The 22087-nt window shown below is 36.4% G+C and overlaps 1 protein-coding gene across 1 annotated transcript in view; it reads left to right on the top strand.

Moving 5' to 3' along the window:
- The window catches only part of SATL1 (spermidine/spermine N1-acetyl transferase like 1), a 23935-nt gene extending 2426 nt beyond the window's left edge, over positions 1–21509 (top strand). Inside the window, 5 exon segments of the mRNA XM_029929668.1 lie at positions 729–780; positions 6976–7056; positions 7697–7798; positions 8359–8399; positions 21339–21509. Of these exon segments, the coding sequence (XP_029785528.1) occupies positions 729–780; positions 6976–7056; positions 7697–7798; positions 8359–8399; positions 21339–21509 (447 nt within the window).
- Positions 21510–22087: the final 578 nt, after the last annotated feature.

Below are 22087 nucleotides of genomic sequence, written 5' to 3'. Positions count from 1 at the left end.
CCAGGCTCAATCTCACCACCATGAGATCATGACCTGAGCTGAAATCAAGAGTTGGATGCTTAACCGAGTAATCAGGTGCTCCATCATAATTATTATCTTAAGAATTTGTCGGGGCGCCTGGGTGGCTCAATCTGTTGGGCGTCCGACTTCAGCTCAGGTCGTGATCTCACGGTTCCTGGGTTCATGCCCCGCATCGGGCTCTGTGCTGACCTCTAGCTCAGAGCCTGGAGTCTGTCTTCAGATCCTGTGACTCCTTCTCTCTCTGACCCTACCCTGTTCTCTCTCTCTCTCTCTCTCTCTCTCTCTCCCTCTCTCTCTCTCTCTCTCTCTCTCTCTCTCTCTCTCTCTCTCTCTCTCTCCCTCCCTCCCTCCCTCCCTCCCTCTCTCTCTCTCTCTCTCCCTCCCTCTCTCTCTCTCTCTCTCTCTCTCTCTCAAGATAAATAAAACCATTAAAAAAAAGAATTTGTTGGGGCGCTTGGGTGGCTCAGTCAATTAAACATCCAACTCTTGGTTTCAATTCATGTCATGATCTCACAGGTTTGTGAGTTTGAGCCCCAGATTGAGTTCCACGCTGACCGTGCAGAGACTGCTTGGGATTCTGTCTCTCTTTCCACTGCTCCTCTGCTCATTTTCTCTCTCAAAAAAAAAAAAAAAAAAAACTTAAAAAATTATTTAAAAAAAGAATTTGTTACTAAACCATAAACTAAAAGTTTTTTGCACTTTGACAGCAATTGGCTTCCTGTGAAAATATGCTGTATGCAGTGAAGTTAACAGTAATGGGTAAGATACTATATAGTGTTTTCAGAGACTAAAAAAAACATGGCATAATGTATGCACATATATTATTTGTACCTAGATACGCTGAATATCCTGTCCTTGTTACACAAAGATGATGCCGTTAATATTATCTACACATGTCCTGCATATGTAGATAATATTGATAGCTTTGTCACTGAGCCACTATTTTATATTTTCCCCATTTTTATAGCATGAAATTGATAATTCAAAGATTTTGCATCTTTATGGCTGCAATAGACTTCAACTAATTTTCAAAATGTAGAATGAGAAGTGTAATTGGTCAAAGAAAGTAAACTTGATGCCAAATATGTTGGTAGTAGCTTGATAGGATGAAATGGATAAACACAAAATGACAAATTATTTTTAAGATATTTACTACATTTTATACCCTGTAACATTAAAGGGATAGACTAGTGTTTTATAATGAATTAGAATTCTTTAGGAAGGAAATATAAACAAAGATGATTAAAGCATATAAGATTATACACTTGGAATTCCAAATGAACTTCAGGATTGGTTTTACCATTTCTGAAATTTTGGAATTTTGATAGGGATTGCATCAAATCTTTAAGTCACTTTGAGTAGTACTGATATCTTAACACTGTTAAGTCTTATCTATGAACACAAGATGCTTTTTAATTTATTTAGGTTTTTTTCTTTCAATAATGTTTTTGTAGTTTTCAACACACAAATATTTCACCTCTTTGGTTATATTTATCCCTAGGCATTTATTTTAGGGGCTATTGTAAAGGGAATTGCTTTCTTAGTTTACCTTTTAGTTTGCTCTTTGGTGAACAAAAACAAAATTTTGTTGATTTTACAGCCCAAAACTTTGCTGAATTCCTTTATTAGCTATAAAGTAGCATTCTCTTGGATTCTCTGGGACTTTTTTATCAGTAGGATTTTTGTCATCTGCAGAGAACATTTTACCTCTTTCTAATTTATTGTTTTCCTCAGTTTTTTAAATTTAAATTTTAGTTAACATAAACCACAATATTGGTTTCAGGAGTAGAATTCATTGATTCATCCCTTATATACAACACTCAGTGCTCATCACACTCCTTAGTACCCATCTCCCATCTAGCTCATCTCCCACCCACCTCCTTCAACCCATACTTTGTTCTCTATCATTAAGATTCTCTTATGGTTTGTTTCCCTCTTTTCACTTTTTTTCTTCTTTTCTAATTTAAATAGCTTTTATTTCTGTTTCTAATAGTTCTGGGTATAACTTTCTGCAGTTAAAGTGGGTATTTTATCTTGTTCTTAATCTTGGAGGAATGCTTTAAGCCATTCACCATTGAGCATGAAGTTGACTATTTTTTAAAAATAAGTATACTTTATTATGTTGAGAAATTTTCTTCTCTTCCTAAATTTCTGAGGGCTTTTGTCATGAAAGGCTGTTGTGTTTTGTCAAATGCATTTTGTGCATCAATTAAGGTGTTCATGTATTTTTTTCCTTTTATTCTGTTAATATTATATGTTATATAGATTGATTTTCTTATGTTGAACCATCCTTTGATTCTTACGATAAATCACACTTGGTCATGAGTCATGGTGAATGATTCTTTTACTATCATGTTGGGTTAAGATTGCTTATACTTTGTTGAGGATCTTTGGATTTACATATATAAAGTTTATTTATTAATTTTAAGAGAGAACACACAAGCAGGAGAGGGGCAGAGAGCGAGGGAAAGAGAGAGAATCCCAACCAGGCTCTGCACTGTCAGAGAGGAGCCCAATGTGAGGCTCAAACTCACAAACCACGAGATCATAACCTGAGCCAAAACCAAGAGCTGGACACGTAACTGTCTGAGCCATCCAGGTGCTCCATCTTTGCATCTATATTAATGATGGATACTGGTGTGTGTTTTTGTTCTCCTGTAATGTCTTTATCTGTCTTTGATATCAAAGTAATACTGACTTCATAGAATGAGTTAGGACATCTTTCTTTCTCTTCAAACTTTTTTGAAGAGTTTGAGGATTGTATTAATTCTTCTTTAAATGTTTGATAGAATTCACCAGCAAAACCACCTCATGGTCCCTGACTTTTCTTTCTTGAAATTTTTAGTTACTGACTCAAACTCTTGTTTTAGGTCTGCTCAAATTTTGTCTTTTCTTGAATAAGTCTAGGTCATTTGTAATTTTCAAGGAATGTATTCATTTCTTCTAGGTTATCTAATTTGTTGGTGTTCAATTCGTAGTATGAAAGTATAATCTTTTTTTAAAAATCTCTGTAAGGCTAGTAGTAATGTTTTATTTCTAATTTTAATTCTTGCATCTTCTGTGTTTTTGTCAGTTTTATTTTCAATTTGTTGATATTGTCAAAGAACCAACTTTTAGTTTTATTGATTTTTCTCTATTGTACTTCTATATTTTGTTTATATCTGTTCTAAATTTTATTATTACTTCCCTTCTGCTAGCTTCAGGCTAGTTTTCTCCCTTTTTCTAGTTATGTAAGGCATAAGGTTAGGTTATTCTTTGACATCTTTTCATTTTTAAATGTATGCAGTTATAGCTGTAAGTTTCTAAGCACTACTTTTACTGCATTCCACAACTTTCATATGTTGTATTTTCATTTTCATTCCTCTCTGTTTTCTAATTTCACTTGCCATTTCTTCTTTGACCTATTGGTTAAGAGTGCATTAATTTCTTTTTTTTTCCCCATAATATTTTATTGTCAAATTGTTTTCCATACAACACCCAGTGCTCTTCCCCTCAAGTGCCCTCCACCATCACCACCACCTCTTTTCCCCCCTCCCCCTTCCCCCTCAACCCTCAGTTCATTCTCAGCATTCAATAGTCTCTCAAGTTTGCATCCCTCTCTCTCCCCAACTCTCTCTCCCTCCTCCGCTCCCCCTGGCGATTTTTATAGTTTGCTTCTGCTGTTGATTTCTAGTTTCATTGAAAAGATATTTTGTATGATTTTAATCTTTCAAAATTTATTGACTTGTTTGTGGCCTAACATATAGTCTATCCTATAGAAACTTCCATGTGCACTTAAGAAAAATGTACATTATGTTGTGTTGGATGGAGTGTACTTATATTTCTTTTAGGTCCATTTGATCAGTATTTTTCAAATGATCTAGTAAATTATTCATCGTCTGTCTGGTTGTTCAGTACATTATTGAAATTGAAGTATTGAAGTTTCCTACTATTATTGTAGAGCTATCTTTTTCTATCTTCAATTCTGTCTATATTTGCTTCATATATTTTAGAGCCATAATTGGTACATAATGTTTACAATTGTTATATCTTCTTGGTAAATCGACTCTTTTATTATTATATACCCTCCTTCTTTGTTTCTTCTAACAGTTTTTACCTTAAAATCTATTGGGTCTGTTATTAGTACAGCCACCTCAGCTTTCTCTTGGTTACTATTTGCATGAAATATCTTTTTCCATTATTTCACGGTCAAACTATGTGTGTGTTTAATCTAAAGTGAATCTCCTATAGACAGCATATATTTGAATATTTTTTAATCCATTCTGCTAAACTCTGTCTTTTGTTTTTTTAAATCTTTTTAAACATTTATTTTTTTTGAGAGACAGAGAGAGACAGATTATGAGCAGGAGAGAGGCAGAGAGAGACACACACACAGAATCGGAAGCAGGCTCCAGGCTCTGAGCTGCCAGCACAGATGCAGGGCTCGAACCCATGAACTGTGAGATCATGACCTGAGCCGAAGTCAGACGCTCAACCGACTGAGCCACCCAGGCGCCCCTAAACTCTGTCTTTTGATTAGACCACTTAAAGTAATCACTGAGGAGTGACTTCTGCCATTTTGCTATTTTCTATATGCCATACAGCATTTTGTTCCTCATTTTCACCTTGTGTTTTGTTGATTTTTGTATTGAAATGTTTTGATTCCCTTCTCGGTTCCTTATGTGTATATTTTATAACTATTTTCTTTGTGGTTATTACTGGGATTACATTTAACATCCTAAAGTTATAAAAATCTAATTTGAATGTATACTAGCCTAATTCCAATGGCATACAAAAACTCTTCTTATAAGTTTCCATATCCCTCTTTTCTGTTACTGATGTTAGAGACTGCATCTTCATAGACTGGACCCAATAACATATATTAGTAATTTTATGCAGTTGTCTTTCAATCATATAGAAGATGAAAGTGGAGTTACAAACAAAATGAAAATAACTCTAGTTTTTCCTTAAAATTGTTCATGAGTTTACCTTAAACTAGGTGCCTTTATTTCTTCATCTGATTTTGAGTTACTATCTAGCTTTCTTTCATGTCAACCTAAAGAACTCCCTTTAGCATTTTATCCAGGGCATGCCTAGTGATAAGGAAATCCCTCAGGTTGGTTTGTTTGCTTTGGCGGTGATCTGGGGATGTCTCAATTTCTCCCTCATTTTTGAAGGACAGTTTTGGTGGAGACAAAATTCTCAGTTGACAGGTTCCCTCCAGCACTTTGAATAGATCAATTTACTGCCTTCTGGTTTCCAAGGTTTCAGATGAGAAGTCAGAAGATAATCTTATTGGAGTGCCTGAGTAGCTCAGTCAGTTAAGCGTCCAACTTCAGCTTAGGTCATGATCTTGCAGTTTATGAGTTCAAGACCTGTGTCAGGCTCTGTACTGACAGCTTGGAGCCTGGAGCCTGCATCGGATTCTGTTTTCCCCTCTCTCTCTGCCCCTCCACCCTTGCACTCTGTGTGTCTTTCTCTCTAAGATAAATAAACACTGATTTTTTTTTTTTTTTTAGAAAAAAAGATGATCCTATTGATGATCCATTGTATGTGACAAGATACTTCTCTCTTGCTGTCTTCAAGATTTTCTTTTAGGCTTTCAGCAGTTTCATTATACTACATTCGATCTTAGCCAAAAGGCCGAGAAGCGATCAGCAGTTTCATTATAATGTGTCTTGGTGTTGATCTTTTTGCATTTATACTGCTTGGAGTTGTTAAGCTTCTTGGATTTGTAGATTCATTTCTTGATTCAAATTTGGAAAGTTTTCATCCATCATTTCTTCAAATATTGTTTTTTACTCTTTCTCTCTCTCTCATCCTTCTGAGAATCTTATACTGTGTATGCTGGACAGCTAGAGTGTTCCACAAAGACCTTTGGCTGTTTACTTTTCTTCATTGTTTTTCTATTACTGACTTGGTAATTTCAATTATCCTATATTCAAATTCACTGAATTTTGCCTTCTGCTAGCAGAGTTCTGATTTTGATCCTCTACAGTGAATTATTCATTTCAGTTATTATACTTATCAGCTTTAGAATTTTTGTTGGAGATTCTTTTTTACAATTTGTATTTTGTTATTGATATTTTGTTCATATATTTTTTTCCTGTTTTTGTGCATGTCTTTCCTTTAGCCCTTTGAGCATCCTTAAGATAGTTGTTTTTGTCTTGGTCTAACTGTACATCTGGGCCTTCCTCAAGTATGTTTTCTATTTATTTACTTCATTCTTTTCAATGGGGCATACTTTCCAATTTCTTTGTACGCCTTGTGATTTGTTGTTGAAAACTGGACATTTGAAGCTTATACTATATTAACGCTGGAAATAAAATTCTCTTCTTTCCCAGGGATGGCTGTTTCATTTGTTTTTAATTGTTTTGGGTGTCTCTGTGTCAGAGATCAGCCTGATATAAATGCTTACAGTGTTCAGAAGTCTTTCCCTTGTCATGTATGATAGCTATCTAGATTCTCTGTATATGTGGTTGGTTTTGAATGTCAAACAAAACAGGTGTGGCTCCTTTTACATCTGGAAGCTGGTTTAGTCGGTAGAGGTTGGAAGAAAGGTGGCCAACTTCAAACCTCTATTCTCAGCATTCAGAGTAGCAATCCATGATAAGGACACAGAACTCCAATATTTGGAAGATAAGTTTCCTAATGCCTATCCAGGCTGTAGCAAAACACTCAGAAATTCAAGTTGCTGTCCCTACACCTGCTGGCATGAGGCAAGGGGGACAGGGGAGGCTTGGAAGCCACCAGCGGGCTATGGCTGAGTTTGCCCAAAATTAACTGTAATTTACCAGCCAAGCTGTCCTCTGAAAGTTTTAAGTATTCAAATAAGCTCTAGTTCCAATATACTCACTTCAGATTCTGCCAGTACAGTTGTATAGGTGAAGAGATGAATTCTTGGTGATGCCTACTCTACCATCTTCCTTTTCTCTACTATAAACTTTCTAACATATAGATGAATTAACATTTCAGATTTACCCAGGGATGGCTTAGGGGACAATCCTATTTTCTACTACCTGATTGCAGAAGAACACAATCAACAAAAAACATCAGGTAAAAGAAATCTTCCTTCTACAATTTAATCTGGAGTATACTTTCTCTACCCTGAAAATGAAGAACAGTTTGATAGCATATAATTACTATTAAAGAGAGTAGAAGAATATAAGTATATAAACTCAGATTTTTAAAGAAAATGTGTAGTATGTATTTATATTTGTATATACATAGAAAAACTTGGAAGAATATACTCTACATTGTTAAAAGATGGCTTATCTTTTAAGGACTGTGTTATAAGGGACTTAAACCTACATTATATATTTTTATATTGAAATTTTGTCCAGTAAGCTTTTATTAGTTTAATAGCTAAAGAAAACATTAAGCTATTTAATTTCTGAGGAAAGAACACTGTAAGATTTTAAAACAATTTTTAAATGTTTTTTATTTATTTTTTGAGAGACAGAGACAGCGCGATCAGGGGAGGGTCAGAGAGAAAGGGAGATACAGAATCTGAAGCAGGCTCCAGGCTCTGAGCTAGCTGTCAGCACAGAACCTGATGCGGGGCTTTAACCCACAAACCATGAGATCATGACCTGAGCCAAAACCAGACGCTTAAATGACTGAGTCACCCAGGTGCCCCATAACACTGTAAGATTTAGAGCATTAACTTCGTTGTACCCTCTCTTCTCTTTTCTAGGCAAAGTGACTATTGGATTTGCCAGGTACTACTTTACATACGACCCCTGGATTGGCAAGTTACTTTACCTAGAGGACTTTTATGTCACACAAGGTTACCAAGGTTAAGCTACACTTATATATTATAGATTAAAATTAAAATGGCATATTTTAAGAAGTAGAGGTAGGATTTTAGTATAAATATGGTGTTTAAGTTAGTTTACGTAATCACTTCTATTTCATGAACCTGATCACGATCCTAGTTATCCTTACATATGGTAAAAACTCAATCACACATTAGGAAAATACTTTATGAGTTCCCATCAAGGCTTGAAGAAAGCCAAATTATCATAGCTTTACTTTTATTTTAAAAAATGCTTTTATATTTTGGGTTGTTTTGTCTAAAAGTGAGTAAGAAATATAGTATATTATGATAGTGACAGGGACTCATTTTTGCTTTACCAATCTTTAAAATAAATCCAAAATCTTTTCTATTACTGTTGGAACCACATTACAGTTAGGAAAAAGATTTTTAAAACATTCATGAGTTGAATTTCAATACAAGCTATTAAGAATATATAATGACCAGATGCAGGTTTTAGATTTTACTTAAGATTAAAGTAAATAATGATGTTAAGTGGATTTTTTCAACCCATGGTTCATTTTCTATTATCTATTTAAAAGGTCTAGGTATTGGACCTGAAATGCTGACAAAGTTAAGTCAGGTATGTATCACATTTAGTATTGGTATATATTTAGCTTTTATTACTGGTATATATGCTTATTCTTCATTAAATATTACTTAATAGGGTGTAAATTAGATAATATATCTCACCTGAATAAAACCTCAAAATGTACTTATTCTTTTTATTTCAATTAAACTAGATCTTCAAATCAGATACTCATATAAATTATATTTGAATTATATGTAAAAAATTGATTTCTATGTAATCCACAACCACACTATATACCTCTGGTATATGGCAGAAGTTAGCAAAAGGGTGATTAGAAGGAAATTTTACCCATAATATAGGTCCATGGTATTAATATACAACTAAAATAAAAACAACTTATAAACATTGGAGGAATGGGAATCTCCTAAGCTCTCTTCAGCCCAGGAACACACGTAGATAACAGCCACGTCAGTGCAACCAACCCAGAAAATGACCCAAAGACTAGCAGAACAGACTTCCCACAGTTATTCAAAAAGACCACATTGAAAATGATGAGACAGGCAGAGATAAGATCAGAAACCAAATTCCTGGGGAGATTAAATATAAATGAGAGGGATACCACAACCACATAGAAAGGAGTCCAGGCATGGGGGAATATGCACTGGAGACAAGTCTCCCTAGCATTTGACTATGAAAACCATGGGACTTAACTTCCTGAGTTTTTACAAGCAGCTGGGATTAACTCTAGGAACTTTAGTAATCAGAGGGCTTAGCACTGAGAGAAAGAGAGAAATAGGAAACAGAATCCCCAGCCTTAAAGAGACAGCATAAAAATCTCACCAAGACACAGCATAGAAGCAGAAGTGGGAAAAGTGCCTGAGGTATCCAAGGTTTATTTAGAAATTTCAGAATACGTGCTAGAGGGGAAGAGCTCTTTGGGAGACTACTCCAAGTATAAAAGAGCTGGTGGGTTTTGAGTTTGTGCTTTTTCTAGTTTGTTGAGATAGGCCTGGATTGCAATGAACTTTCCTCTTAGGACGGCTTTGCTGCATCCCAGAGAGTTTGGATTGTTATATTCTCATTTTCATTTCTTTCCATATATTTTTTAATTTCCTCTCTGGTTGCCTGGATCACCCAATCATTCTCCAGTAGGGGAGTTTTTAACCTCCATATTTTTGGAGGTTTTCCAGACTTCTTCCTGTGGTTTATTTCAAGTTTCATAGCATTGTGATCTGAAAGTGTGCATGGTATGATCTCAATTCTTTTGTATTTATGGAGGGCTGTTTTATGATCCAGTATGTGATCAATCTTGGAGAATGTGCCATGTGCACTCGAGAAAAGTGAATTCCCTAGCATCAGGATGCAGAGCTCTAAATATATCTATTAATTCCATCTGCTTCAGTGTGCCATTCAGGTCCATTGTTTCTTTAGTGACTTTTTGTCTGGTTGACCTATCCATTGTTGTAAGTGGGGTATTAAAGTCCCCTGCAATTAGCACATTCTTATCAATAAGACTGCTTCTGTTCATGATTAGTTCTTTTATGTATTTGGGAGCTCCAGAATTCGGTGCATAGATGTTTATAATTCTTACGTCTTCCTGAGCATCAGCAATAAGACAACAAAAGGAAATAAAAGGCATCAGAATCGACAAAGAAATCAAACTTTCACTTTTCACAGATGACATGATACTCTTCATGGAAAACCCGACTGACTCCACCAGAAACCTACTAGAATTGATCCATGAATTCAGTAAAGTTGCAGGTACAAAATCAATGTACAGAAATCGGTTGCATTCTTATTACACCAAAAATGAAGCAACAGAAAGAGAAATAAAGAAATGGATCCCATTCACAAATACACAAAAAATCATGAAATACCTAGGAATAAACCTAACCAAAGATTTAAAAGACCTGTATGCTGAAAACTATAGAAGACTTATGAAGGAAATTAAAGAAGACACCAAGAAATGAAAATCATTCCGTGCTCATGGATGGGAAGAATTAACATTGTTAAAAAGTCATTATTACCAAAAGCAATTTACACATTCAATGCAATCCCCATCAATGTTGCACCAGCATTCTTCTCAAATCTAGAACAAACTACCTTAAAATTCGTATGGAACCACAAAAGGCCCCGAATAGCCAAAGTAATATTGAAGAAGAAAACCAAAAGGGGAGGCATCCCAATCCCAGACTTTAGCCTCTACTACAAAGCTGTCATCATCAAGACAGTATGGTATTGGCACAAAAACAGACACATGGACCAAGGGAATAGAGTAGAGAGCCCAGACCTGAACCCACAAGTGTATGGCCAATTAATCTTGGACAAATCAGGAAAAAGTATCCAATGGAAAAACGATAGCCTCTTCAACAGGTGGTACTGGGAGAGCTTGACAGCAACATGTAGAAGAATAAAATTAGACCACTGTCTTACACCATTCACAAAAATAAACTCAAAATGGATAAAGGACTTGAATGTGAGACAGGAAACCATAAAAACCCTAGAGGAGAAAATAGGAAACAGCCTCCTTGACCTCAATGGCAGCAATTTCCTCCTTGACACATCCCCAAAAGCCAGGGAATCAAGAACAAAAATGAACTATTGGGACCTCATCAAGATAAAAAGCTTCTGCAAGGCAAAGGAAACCATCAAAAAACTAACAGGAAACTGACAGAATGGGAAAATATAGTGGTAAATGGCATATCTGATAAAGGGCTAGTATCCAAAATCTACAAGCAACTCACTAAACTCTATTCCTGAAAAATGAATAATCCAGTGAAGAAATGGGCAGAAGACCTGAACAGACACTTCTCCAAAGAGGACATCCAGATGGCCAACAGGCACATGAAATGATGCTCAGCGTCACTCATCATCAGGGAAATATAAATCAAAACCACACTGAGATACTATTTCACACTGGCCAGAGTGGCTGAAATGAACAAATCAAGAGACTATAGATGCTGGCGAGGATGTGGAGAGACGGGCACCCTCCTACACTGTTGGTGGGAATGTAAACTGGTGCAGCCACTCTGGAAAACAGTGTGGAGGTTCCTCAAAAAACTATTGATAGAACTCCCCTATTACCCAGTAATAGCACTGCTAGGGATTTACCCAAAGGATACAGAAGTGCTGATGCATAGGAGCACATGTACCCCAATGTTCATAGTGGCACTTTCTACAATAGCCAAATCATGGAAAGAGCCTAAATGTCCATCACCTGATGAATGGATCAGGAAGATGTGGTATATATATACAATGGAGTATTAAATGTCAATGAGGAAGAATGAAATCTGGCCATTTGTAGCAAAGTGGATGGACTTTGAGGGTGTCATGCTAAAAAGGAAATAAGTCAGAAAATGACACATACCATATGTTTGCACTCATAGGTCTAACAGGCAAAACCTAATGGAGGACCATGGGGAGGGGAAGGGGGGAAGAGAGTTAGGGAGAGGGACGCAAAACCTAAGAGACTATTGAATACTGACAACGAACCGAGGGCTGAGGGGGGAGGGGGAGGGGTGTAAGGGGGTGATGTTCATGGAGGGGGGCACTTGTGGGGAAAAACACTGGGTGTTATATGGAAACCAATTTGACAATAAACTATATATATATAAAGAGCTGGTGGGAACATTTATCTCCACACCCTATACCACCCCCCCACCTACTCCCCAACTTAGATAGCTGGATACTTGCAGGTAACAGGGGGTACACTACATCTACCTTAAGAATACCTTGCATCCCACCCAAGATTTTACTGTGGATCCAATCCACCCAACCTGCTCCACTCAGCAGTTTTCCCTCCAAAGCAGCTCCTGCCAGGTCTTATTCCAGCAGCTCTGGCAGTGACCTGTACCAGTCCAAAATGGCTCCTGCCCTGGGGAAAGGAAAGATAACCACAGACATCAGTTCAACTGTAGCCCTAAGGAGCCAAACCTTATAACTGGCAGTGCAAAGAGAGTGCCCTGCTGATTAGTGTATCAGGAACACCAGAAGATGTCCTGGGGGTAGGGATCTGAGCTGGTAACTAACCCTGTCCACCAACAAAAGTCTCTCAGGGGCAGCAAAGGGAGAGAGTCCTGCACCTTGGTGCCACTGTAGCTATAGCAGATTGGGGACAGGCATCTGGTCTGCCAGCCTTGCTCCCCAACAAAAGCCTCTCAGGGTACAAGGCAGGGAGAACATCTTGCAGGTTGATGCTACCAGAGCCCTAAGAAAAAAACTGGGGACAGGCATCTGATTTGTCTGCAGCCTATGCCCACCAAAACAGGCCTCTCAGGAGACAACACAGGGTCAACACTCTGCAGTTTGACATGACCTCAGCCCTAGCAAACTGGGCTTAGGACAGGCATGTGATCTTACTCCTGACAGTGGCCAACTATAAGTCCACTGTAGCCACAGAATGTCCCCTTAACAGCTCAGGACCAAACATGGCCCATTATATTCAAAGTGGGCCATTGCAGCCAACTGGACTGAATGCAAATAAGGTTTAGCCACAACAGTGGGGCATACACAACCACATAGAGGATATCCATGAAGCACCTGGTTCTGGTGAAGAGGGGACATTGTGCTACAGGGGCCATGGGACGACTTCTTTGTAAGGCCACTCACTACATTCAAGATTAGGAGATATAACTGACTTTCCTAATACATATAAACAGAGAGACAAAATAAAACATAGGAATATATACAAAATGAAAGAACACGACAAAACCATAGCAAAAGAGCTAAATGAAATTGAGATAAGTTTCCTGATAATGAATTCAAACTAATGGTCATAAAGATATTGGACTTTAGAGGGGCACCTGGGTGGCTCAGTTGGTTGAGCGTTCGACTTCAGCTCATGTCATGATCTTGTGGTTTGTGAGTTCAGGCCCCGCATCACGCTCTGTGCTGTCAGCTAGCTCAGACCCTGGAGCCTCTCTTCAGATTCTGTGTCTCCCTCTCTCTCTGACCCTCCTCTGCTCATGCTGTCTCTCTCTATCTCTTAAAAATAAATTTAAAAAATTAAAAATTTTAAGGAAAAAGATATTGGACTTGAGAAAAGTAGAAATTCTCAGGGATAACTTCAACAAGATATTAAAAAAATAAAAAGAACCAATCAGATGAATAATTTAATAACTGAAATGAGAAATAAGCCAGAGAGAATCATTAGATTAGAGGAGGCAGAACAGATCAGTGAGCTGGAAAACAAGAGTAATGTGAAGCAGCAAAGTTGAACAGGAAAAAGAAAAAGAGGGTAGAAAATTTATTTGAAGAAATAATAGTTGAAAACTTCCCTAAATCTGGGGAAAGAAACACACATCATGACCCAGGAGGCACAGAGTCTCCAACAAAATCAACTCAAGGAAATCCATACCAACACACATAATAATTAAAATGGCAAAAAAAATGTAGTGATAGAGAATTTGAAAAGAAAAGTTGCATACAAGGGAAACACCATAAAACTATCAGTTGATTTTTCAGCAGAAACTGCAGGCCAGAAAGCAGTGGCATAATATATTCAAAATGATGAAAGGAAAAAAAAAAACCTGCAACCAAGAATACTCATTCCATGGCTATCCAGCAAGGCTGTCATTCAGTATAGAAGTAAAGATAAAGAGCTTCTCAGACAAACAAAAATTAAAGGAGTTCATCACCACTAAACCAGTGTTACAAGAAACATTAAAGAGGATTCTTTGAGTGGGAAGAAAATGTGATAATCAAGAATAAGAAATTATGAAAGAAAAAATTTGCATTAAATACAAACAAAATAAAAGCCATAGATGAATCACTTATAAAACCAATATTGAAGTTAAAACACAAAAGCAGTAAGATCAAGAGTATCTATAAATATCCATCAAAGGATTCACAAAATGAAAAGATGTGTAGTAGGACATATTATATATAAAATGCCAGGGGAGGATAAAAATTTACTGTTCTTAGAATGGACTCAAATTTAATCAACCATTAACTTAATAAAGATTGCTACACTATATGCATGTTATATATGAGTCTAATAAAAATTCAAATCAATTGAAAAATCAATATGGAAATAATGGATTTGAGTGACATATTGGACCAGATGAATGACAGATATACGCAAAACTTTCCATCCCCAAATAGCAGAATACACATTCTTTTCAAGTATATATGGAACATTCTCCAGAACAGATTATATGCTAGGCCACAAAAAAAGTCTCCATAAACAGAAAGATTAAAACCTATTATGAATCTTTTTCTAACCACAATGACATAAAAACTACAAATCAAACACAAGAAAAAATCTGGAAAGAACACAAATATAGGGATGCTAAAAAATATGCCATTAAACAATGAGTGGGTCAACCAAGAAATCAAAGAAGGGGGGAAAAAGGTACATGGAGACAAATGAAAATGAAAACACAATGTTCCAAAATCTTTGAGATCCAGCAAAAGCTGCTTCAGGAAGAAAGATTATACCAATATAGGTCTACTTGAAGAACTAAGAAAAACCTCAAAAAAAGAACCTAACCTTACACATAAAGGAGCTACATAAAGAGTAAAGCACAAAGCCAGTATAAGGAAGGAAATAATGACGATTACAGCAGAAATAAATGAAATAGAAAGAAAGAAAGAAAGAAAGAAAGAAAGAAAGAAAGAAAGAAAGAAAGAAAAAGAGTGAGTTATAGAACAGATTAAGTGAAACCAGGAGCTAGTTCTTTGAAAAGATCAACAAAATTGATAAACCTTTAGCCAGCCTCATTAACAAAAGAAGAGATGTATCACATTAATGGATTTGCAAATATTGAACTAGCCTTGTAACCCAGGAACGAATTCCACTTGATCATAATGGATAATACTTTTTATATGCTGTTGAATTCGATTTCCTAGTATCTTGTTGAGTATTTTTGCATCCGTATTCATTAAGGATATTGGCTTATAGTTCTCTTTTTTCGTTGGGTCTCTGCCTGGCTTAGGAATCAGAGTGATATATGCTTCATAGAATGAGTCGGGTAGTCTTCCTTCCATTTCTATTTTTTGGAATAGCTTGAAAAGAATCGGCATTAACTCTGCTTTAAACGTCTGGTAGAATTCCCCTGAGAATCCATCTGGCCCTGGGCTTTTATTCGTTGGGAGATTTTTGATAACTGATTCAATTTCTTCACTGGTTATGGGTCAGTTCAGATTTTCTATCTCTTCCCGTTTGAATTTTGGTAGTGCATGTGTGTTTAGAAATTTGTCCATTTCTTCTAGATTGTCCAGTTTGTTGGCATAATTTGTCATAGTAATCTCTGATGATTGCTTGTATTTCTGAGGGATCTGTTGTAATAGATCCATTTTCCTTCATGATTTTGTCTACTTGAGTGTTCTCTCTTTTTTTTCTGAGGAGCCTAGGCAGAGGTTTATCAATTTTGTTTATTTTTTCAAAAAAACCAACTCTTGGTTTCATTGATCTGTTCAATTGATTTTGTGGTTTCTATCTTGTTTAATTCTGCTCTGATCTTTATTATTTCTTTTTGTTTTTGCTGGTTTTGGGGTGTTCTTGCTGCTCCCTTTCTAGTTTCCGTAGGTGCTCTGTTAGGTTCTGATTTGTTGAGGTAGGCCTGGATTGCAATGAACTTTCCTCTTAAGACTGCCTTTACTACGTCCCAGAGAGTTTGAATTGCTATAGTCTCATCTTCATTTGTCTCCATATATTTTTTAATTACCTCTCTAATTGCCTGATTTGACCAATTATTCTTTAGTAGGGTAGTTTTTAACCTCCACATTTTTGGAGGTTTTCCAGACTTGTTCCTGTGGTTGATTTTGAGTTTCATAGCATTGTGATCTGAAAGTGTGCATGGTATGATCTCAATTCTTTTGTATTTATGGAGAGCTGTTTTATGACCCAGTATGTGATCAATCTTGAAGAATGTGCCACGTGCAATCGAGAAGAAAGTGAATTCCCTAGCGTCAGGATGCAGAGTTCTAAATAAATCTATAAATTCCATCTGCTCCAGTGTGCCGTTCAGGTCTATTGTTTCTTTAGTGATTTTTTTTCTGGTTGACCTATCCATTGTTGTAAGTGGGGTATTAAAGTCCCCTGCAATTAGCATATTCTTATCGATAAGACTGCTTCTGTTTGGGATTGTTTTATGTATCTAGGAGCTCCCAAATTCGGTGCATAATTGTTTATAATTGTTAGCTCCTCTTCATGTAGAGTCCCTGAAATTAGATCACTTTCTGAAACCATTCACAAAAATAAACTCAAAATGGATAAAGGATCTGAATGTGAGACAGGAAACCATAAAAACCCTTGAGAAAAAAGCAGGAAATAGCCTCCTAGACCTCAATTGCAGCAATTTTTTCCTTGACACATCCCCAGAGACCAGGGAATCAAGAAGAAAAATGAACTACTGGGACCTCATCAAGATAAAAAGCTTCTGCAAGGCAAAGGAAACCATCAAAAAACTAATAGACAACTGACAGAATGGGAAAAGATAGTGGCACGTGGCATATCAGATAAAGGGCTAGTATCCAAAGTATACAAGGAGCTCACTAATCTCCATACACGAAAAATGAATGATCCAGTGAAGAAATGGGCAGAAGACCTGAATAGACACTTCTCCAAAGAGGACATCCAGATGGCCAACAGGCACATGAAACGATGCTCAGCGTCACTCATCATCAGGGAAATGCAAATCAAAACCACACTGAGATACCACCTCACAGTGGTCAGAGTTGCTAAATGAACAAATCAAGAGAATATAGATGCTGCGAGAGTGTGGAGAAACAGGCACCCTCCTACACTGTTGGTGGGAATGTAAACTGGTGCAGTCGCTCTGGAGAACAGTGTGGAGGTTCCTCAAAAAACTATCCATAGAACTCCCCTATGACCCAGCAATAGCACTGCTAGGCATTTACCCAAAGGATTCAGAAGTGCTGATGCATAGAAGCACATGTACCGCAATGTTCATAGTGGCACTTTCTACAATAGCCAAATCATGGAAAGAGCCTAAATGTCCATCACCCGACGAATGGATCAAGAAGATGTGGTATATATATATACAATGGAGTATTACATGGCAATGAGGAAGAATGAAATCTGGCCATTTGTAGCAAATTGGATGGACCTTGAGGGTGTCATGCTAAGCGAAATAAGTCAGGCAGAGAAGGATAGATACCATATGTTTGCATTCATAGGTCTAATAGGAGAGACCTGGCAGGGGACCATGGGGAGAGGAAGGGGGAAAGAGAGTTGGGGAGAGAGAGGGACACATCATGGGAGACTACTGAATACTGAAAACGAAACATGGACTGAAGGGGGAGGGGGAGGGAGGGAGGGGGTGATGGTCATGGTGGGGGGCACTTGTGGAGAGAAGCACTGGGTGTTATTTGGAAACCAATTTGACAATAAACTATTAAAAAAAAGAAAAAAATAAAAAAAGAAGAGAGAAGGCTCACAAATAAAATTAGAAATGAAGTAGAAATAACAACTTATATCTCAGAAATACTAAGGATTATAAGAGAATAATATGAAAAACTATATGAAACAAATTGGACAACCTAGTATAAATGGATGAATTCCTGGAAACATATGACCTTCCAAAGCTGAATCAGGAAGAAATAGAAATTCGAACAGACTGATTACTAGCAATGAAATTAAATCAGCAATCAAAAAACTTCAAACAAACAAAAGCCTAGGATCAGATGTTATTATAGAACAATTCTATTAGACATTTACAGAGGAGATAATAACTTTTGTTCTTCAACTATTCTGAAAACTGAAAGGAAGGAAAGCTTCCAAACTCATTCTACAGCATTACCCTGATATCAAAACCAGAAACACTATGAAACAAGAATACTAAAGCCCAATATCTCTGATGAACATAGATGCAAAAATCATCAAACAATATTAGCACACCTAATAGAACCATTCATTTTAAAACAATTATTCCCTGTGATCAAGTGGAATTTATTCCATGGATGAAAGTGTGGTCTAATATTCACAAATCAATGTGATATATCACATTAACAAGAGAAATAATAAAAACCATATGATCATCTCAGTAGATGTAGCAAAAGCATTTGACAAAGTACAACATTCATTCATGACAAAAACTTTCCACAAAGGAGGTCTAGAGGAAACATACCTCTAGAAAATGAAATATATAAAAAACCCACAGTTAACAGCATCCTCAATGGTGAAAAACTGAGAGCTTTTCCTCGAAGATCAGAAACAAGACAAGGATGTCTACTATTACCATTGTTATTCAACATAGTAACTAAAGTCCTAGCCACATAAACCAGACAAGAAACAAAAGGCATCCAACTTGGTAAGGAAGAAGTAAAACTTTCACTATTAGCAGATGACATGATATATAGAGAAAACCCTAAACACTTCACCAAAAAACTACTAGAACTGATAAATGAATTCAGCAAAATCACAGGATATATAATTATTATACTGGAATCTGTTGCATTTCTATAATGCTAAAAAAGAAGTATCAGAAAAAGAATTTAAGAAAACAACTCCATTGACAATTGGACCAAAAAGTAAACTGCCTAGGAATAAACTTAACCAAGGAGGTGAGCAATGTACTCCCCAAAACTATAAACCACTGCTGCAAGAAATTTAAGAGGACACAAACAAATAAAAAGGGATCCATTCTCATGGAGTGGAAGAACCACTATTGCTAAAATGTCCATACTACCCAAAGCAATCTACAAATTCAATGCAATCCTTACCAAAATACCAACTCATTTCTCACAGAACTAGAACAAGTAATCTTTTTAAAAAACATTTATTTATTTTTGAGGGAGGGAGATCTAGAGCGTGAGCGGGAAATGGTCAGAGAGAGAGGGAGACACAGAATCAGAAGTAGGCTCCAGGCTCTGAGCTGTTAGCACAGAGCCCAATGCGGAACTCGAACTCACAAACTGTGACATCATGACCTGAGCTGAAGTCACGCACTTAACCAAATGAGCCACCCAGGCACCCCTAGAACAAGTAATCTTAAAATATGTATGGAACCAGAGAAGACCCTGAATACCCAAAAACAATCTCAAAAATGAAGAAAACTGAAGGCATCACAATGCCAGATTTAAAGATATACTACAAAATCATCAAAACAGTATTTCATTGGCACAAAAATGAACACATATATCAATGGAACTGAACAGAATTCATAAATCCATGCTTTTACAGTAAATTAATCTATGACAAAGGAGGCAAGAATATGCAATGGGAAAAAGACAGTCTCTTCAACAAATGGTGTTGGAAAACTGGACAGCTACATGAAAATTACGAAACTTGACCACTTTCTTACGTCATACACAAAAATAAACTCCAAATGGACTAAAGATCTAAATGTGAGACCTCAACCATAAAATTCCTAGAAGAAAACATAGGCAGTAATTTATTTAATATCAGCCATAAAAAGATTATTTTAGATGTCTCATCTGGCAAAGAAAACAAAAGTAAAATTACACTATTCAGATTATAGCAAAATAAAAAACCTCTTAGACATAAAAGGAAACCATCAGCAAAAGAAAAAGGGTATCTACTGAATAGGGGAAGATATTTGCAAATGCTATATCCAATATCAGGTTAATATCTAAAATAATGTAAAGCACTTATATAACTTAATACCAAAACAAATAATCTAATTAAAAAGTGGGCAGGGGACCTGAATATTTTCCCAAAGAAAACATACAGATGGCTAACAGACAAAAGAAAAGATGCTCAACATCACTCCTATTAGGGAAATGCAAATTAAAACCATAATGACATATCACTTTATACCTGTCAGAATAGCTAAAATCAAAAATACAAGAAATAACAAGTGTTGGTGAGGATCAGGAAAAAAAAGAACCCTCATTTACTGCTGTTGAGAAGACAAAGTAGTATAGCCACTGCGGAAAACATTATGGAGTTCTTCAAAAAATTAAAAAAAAGGAATTACTATATGATACTGTAATTCCACTACTGAGTATTTATACAAGGAAAATGAAAATACTAATTCAAAAAGATATGCACCCCTAAGTCTAATGTAGCATTATTTACAATAGACAAGGTATGGAAGCAACTTATGTGTCCATCAACAGATGAATGGATAAGAAAGTGTGGAATGTATATATATATATATTATGTATACACATATACATAAACAATGAAATATTTCTGAGCCATAAAGAATGATTTGCAACAACATGGATGCACCTAGAAGTCATAATTCTAAGTGAAATAAGTCAGAGAAAGAAATACTTTATAATTTCAGTCATATGTAGAATTTAAGAAACAAAACTAGTGAACAAAGGGAAAAAGTCAAACAAAACAACACTCTTAAATACAGAGAACAAACTGGCGGTTGTCACAGGGGAGTGGGTGGGAGAGATGTGTGAAATAAAGACAGTTTAAGAGTACACTTAACTTGATGAGCACTGAGAAATATATAGAATTGTTGAATCATTATACTGTACAACTGAAACTAATATAATATTGCATATTAATTATACTTCAATTGAAAAAAAAGCACAGTATAAAAACAAGATCCTTTTGTCCTTTGGAAATGCATATGAAACTTTTAGAAACTTCTTCTGGGGTGCCTGGGTGGCTCAGTCGGTTAAGCATCTGGCTTCGGCTCAGGTCATGATCTCACAGTTCGTGGGTTCGAGCTCCACCTGGGGCTCCGTGCTGACTGCTAGCTCAGAGCCTGGAGCCTGCTTCAGATTCTGTGTCTCCCTCTCTCTCTGACCCTCCCCTGCTCAAGCTGTCTCTCAAAAATAAATAAAAACATTAAAAAAAACTTCTGTAGAATAAAGAAAGAAACTGAAGAGGATTTAGACTTTACAAATTACTTCTGGATTTTTAAAACTCAACAGGACTTTTTTATTCTTACAGCTTTAGAGAAGTTCAAGATTTAACTATTGTATTATTTTTTGGAGGTATTGTACAGACATAGTGCCTTGCACACTGGCCTTAAATAAAATAAATGTTTTAATGAAGACTATGCTTTCAAGTAAAAGTAATCTCTATTTGTTTTTAAACAGATAGCAATCAGAAGACAATGTAACTGAATGCACTTTATGGTTGTCATTTGGAACCAGGCTTCTAGTAACTACTACACTTGTTGAGGGGCTTTAGATCTTTCCTCTGAAGAAGGCTGGCATCGGTTCAGGTTTAACAGAAAAGAACTTATGGATATGGCAAAGGAAGAGTGAAAGATGATTTATTTCAAATTGTCCCAACATATGCTACAACACTTGAATGTTACCTGAGTCCAACAGCAGTTTGACTTTGAGTGTTGAACAATGCAGCAAGTGATCAAACTCTGGTTTGAGCAGATCTTTTACTTTGTAACAGATTTGGCAGATACAGTCAACTTTATTTTGTCCAAACTATACTAATGACTAGTAGCAGAGCTGATGATACAGAAGGGCAGATAAATCAAGAATCACTTTAAAAAAATCACTTTATACTTAGGGTTTGGCTATTCATTTTTTGCCTACCACATCTCACTATATTTAAGATGTATTTCCACATCTCTAGCACAGCTGAAATTGGGATAAGTATAATAATCAACTTGCATCATTTTTTTCTTAAAGCTAAATAACGTGTCTTAGATTTGATGAATATGGTTTCATTTGATTATAAACAGATCTGAGGTACAAAAAACTCATTTAAAATGCTGAAGCTGAATTTGGAGGAGCTTACTTATGAAAACTAGTAATTGAACTATTTCCCCACCTCGAGCAGTTCAAGTACCACTGCCTCCTTAACATCATGTCAGAACCACAGT

Source organism: Suricata suricatta, chromosome X (assembly GCF_006229205.1).
Source record: "Suricata suricatta isolate VVHF042 chromosome X, meerkat_22Aug2017_6uvM2_HiC, whole genome shotgun sequence".
In the NCBI taxonomy this organism is placed as follows: Eukaryota; Metazoa; Chordata; class Mammalia; order Carnivora; family Herpestidae; genus Suricata; species Suricata suricatta.
Note: the sequence above shows the minus strand (reverse complement) of the source record. Positions and strands in the feature narration are given on the sequence as shown.